Source organism: Loa loa, assembly GCF_000183805.2.
Source record: "Loa loa unplaced genomic scaffold supercont3.122, whole genome shotgun sequence".
In the NCBI taxonomy this organism is placed as follows: domain Eukaryota; kingdom Metazoa; phylum Nematoda; class Chromadorea; order Rhabditida; family Onchocercidae; genus Loa; species Loa loa.
The window spans coordinates 96665-99819 of NW_018108302.1; the positions used below are offsets into that span (position 1 = coordinate 96665).

General features: G+C 36.5%; 2 protein-coding genes across 2 annotated transcripts; both read right to left on the minus strand.

Annotated features, from left to right (window-relative positions):
• Positions 1-15: 15 nt before the first annotated feature.
• On the minus strand, positions 16-1367 carry LOAG_13971 (histone H3). The gene is made up of 3 exons (XM_003149475.2): positions 1257-1367; positions 844-1085; positions 16-460 (listed from the first exon to the last, which is right to left on the minus strand). The coding sequence occupies exons 1-3, from the start codon at positions 1294-1296 to the stop codon at positions 332-334; spliced, it is 411 nt and encodes a 136-aa protein (XP_003149523.1). The 5' UTR covers positions 1297-1367; the 3' UTR covers positions 16-331.
• A 1087-nt stretch (positions 1368-2454) lies between these two features.
• On the minus strand, positions 2455-3084 carry LOAG_13973 (hypothetical protein; the record flags this gene model as incomplete). The annotated part of the gene is made up of 3 exons (XM_003149476.1): positions 2455-2521; positions 2715-2862; positions 2979-3084. The coding sequence occupies 3 exons, from the start codon at positions 3082-3084 to the stop codon at positions 2455-2457; spliced, it is 321 nt and encodes a 106-aa protein (XP_003149524.1).
• Between the last annotated feature and the right edge of the window lie 71 nt (positions 3085-3155).

A 3155-nucleotide genomic window follows, 5' to 3' on the forward strand; every position in this document is an offset into this window, starting at 1 on the left:
AAAAAAAAAAAAAGACCGAATGTTTTTCTCGGATCCCAAAAATCTTTAAGTAAAGAAAAAAAGTAAACTAAAGATTTAAGACAATTTAATTTCTACAAAAAATTTGGTGAAAGGCGAACAAATTAAGTTAGTTTCAGTAGGGAATCGGAAACATAATAATAGTATATCAGAATGTAGCAGGGAAATACTATAGAATTATATGTGACTTTTTTTTTACAATTAGAAACGTCGTGTGTTTAACTGTTTGAGGCAGTATCAAAAAAATCAAAAGTTACAACACATTTGGATTGGTGGTGAATGATAAATTATACATGATCGTAATAAAATTTTCTTAGGCGCGTTCACCACGGATACGACGAGCCAGCTGAATGTCTTTTGGCATGATTGTAACACGCTTGGCATGAATTGCGCATAGATTGGTATCTTCGAAAAGACCAACCAGATAGGCTTCACTGGCCTCCTGAAATAACACAGTTGTCTAAGTGGCAAAATAGAAGCAATATTCCACTCATACACAAATTAATTGCATCTTTTTAGAAAAAAAATATTTGAGCTTAATTGAAAGAATTTTGGCAATAAAACTTATGAAGGAGAATTACACCATGCAGTTACAGACAAACAAGACATTTGTTATGACCAAAGTTTCAGGTATCCCTCCGATTTTGAATTTCTGGAGATTGAGTATAACCGTACGTAAATAACTGTAGTTGCTTTTTTCAAAATTATGACATGATAATAGTATTCATTAACGCAACCTTTATTATTAAATATAACTTCGCATTTAGTTGTACTTCTAACAATAATATCAGAAATATTGGGAAGTGAAAACAGATGCTAACTCACCTGCAGGGCGCCAATAGCAGCCGACTGGAAACGCAGATCGGTTTTAAAGTCCTGAGCGATTTCACGCACTAAGCGTTGAAATGGAAGTTTTCGAATCAGGAGTTCGGTGGATTTCTGGTAGCGACGAATTTCACGAAGCGCAACGGTACCTGGACGATAGCGATGAGGCTTCTTAACACCTCCAGTGGATGGGGCGGATTTGCGTGCTGCTTTAGTAGCCAGCTGTTTACGCGGCGCTTTACCTACAAAGATCGCTCATTACATACACTTCAACTTGAATTCATGAATATGGGTTTAAGGGACGAAATTTTACCAAATCTAGACAATTTTACGAATTGAATAAACAATTTTGGAAATAGACTACATTAAGTTGTTGAATTTGAAAATCTGTGAGTTGGATAAAAATAGCTAACCTCCAGTGGACTTACGAGCAGTCTGCTTGGTACGGGCCATTGTAGACAATAATTAGCAAAAATTCACGAAAGAAATCGAAAGATGAACTAGCAACTGGTGGCTGAAAAATGAATTCCTCACAAACTATGAAAATATACCACACCACGTAATGAGAAGAAATATATTACTTTGTTTTTATTTCATTTTAAGAAGCAAAAAGAAAGAGGTCAGTTTGTTGGAATCCTCAAAAGAAGTTCTCCTAAATATTATTGCATAGCGAAGAAATAAAACGAAATTTTAAGCGTAGCAAAACAAATATCCAAAATATTTCTTGATTAATATGCTAGACAAGTTCGTCAAAGCGATTTATCAATCAAAGACAAAATAAGTCACGCATTAGAGTCATGATTTTGTCATCTATTTACATATTCCAAATGACCATATGTGCAATTGTAACAAAGAAGTTGCCGAAGAGGACATGCATTTGAACAGATACTCCCAAAACAAAGTAAATTTTGTGTAGATTTACAAAAGGTAAAATAAATTCTAATAACAAATGCTTGGGAGCGTACAACTTAACTCAAGCAAAACACTTTGAGTTATCTCCAGATCACTTGAACTGTTTTAGTAATGTCTTTAAGCGACAAATCCTAGATTAGCAGCCTGCATTTGTTCGCCCATGAATCAAAGATGAAACAAAATATTCAAGCTGATTATTCCTTATTTTCTATCTGTCACCTCACTGTTTACTTCCTCTCTTCTGCTATTTCATCCATGTCATTCACTCTCTTTTTCCTTCTCCCAGTTCATTTTTGAAATGAACAGAATATAAATGAAAGGTGAAGACATTCGAAGTTTCCCGCTCACTATTTAAAATCAAAACTTAAATGAGCATTTTTTCATTTTTTTGCAACCTGACATTTATAACTAACAGGACATTCAGCTCACAACATGCACATCAGCACACTCTCTCACATACTTTTCATCCTCGTGAATGCACTCTCACTGCCGTATCATCGCCTAATCCTCTTCATCCATCTATACTATTGCAGGCTACTCACTGATTCTATGACTACGTTAAAGATCCTCGGGGATATTTTCTCGGATGCAAGTTAAGTATAACTTCATGCAGAAGTAAAATACCGAAGAATTGAAGTCTAATAAATATGATCAATAAATGCTAAGATTATAATTAAAAGCCAAAATCTGAAGTAAAATTCATAAAATATGAGAGAAAATCGGCAACAACTCTTGCAGACAAATTATGCATTTCTCACCAATAACGCTGCAAAAATCATAAAATTGTGCATTTTCGATGGATTTTAGTGTAAAAGATATGGAATTTATTTGGAAATTCCGGAAGAAAACCAGTGACGACAACATGAACCACCGTAACCGGACGGAAAAACCGTAAAAACCGAAAAGAATCATGGGATATGGCAAGTCGTAGTTCACCATGAAAAGGAAGAAGAACGAACTTTGGCTGACACTCAGGACGGAAAATTGGTTGATACTCAGTGATGTATTGATCGCCTAGTCGCCGAACTAGTGGGGAGACGACCGGAATAGAGGAGAGGGTGACACGGATAGGACACTGGGAGTACCATAACGCATTATATTTCACCGCTATAGAAGAGAAAAAATCATCAGTTTGATACTTCCTGCTACGACATCGCGGTACCGCGGGGGTCAAGACGAAATTACTTATTGATGGTAATGTGACTTCCCTCGATAACTATAACCTTGCCCGCTATCAAACATTGCGATGCCACGGAAGTTAAGAAGCAATGCCCGCTCACGTCCCATCGTGTCACGGAAGTTAAGAGGCAATACCCGCTCACGTCGCATCGCGTATTTTAATTATTTCTCTCACCACACGGAAGCAATTCTCTCTTTTCCTCTCTCTCCCTCTNNNTCTC

Bases quoted from the DNA above. Each gene is read 5' to 3' on its own strand.
- LOAG_13971 (XM_003149475.2), bottom strand. From the start codon at position 1,296: ATGGCCCGTACCAAGCAGACTGCTCGTAAGTCCACTGGAG. The intron at 1,086-1,256 runs GTTAGCTATTTT...CGATCTTTGTAG, and splicing joins TGCTCGTAAGTCCACTGGAG to GTAAAGCGCCGCGTAAACAG. The intron at 461-843 runs GTGAGTTAGCAT...GTGTTATTTCAG, and splicing joins CTGCTATTGGCGCCCTGCAG to GAGGCCAGTGAAGCCTATCT.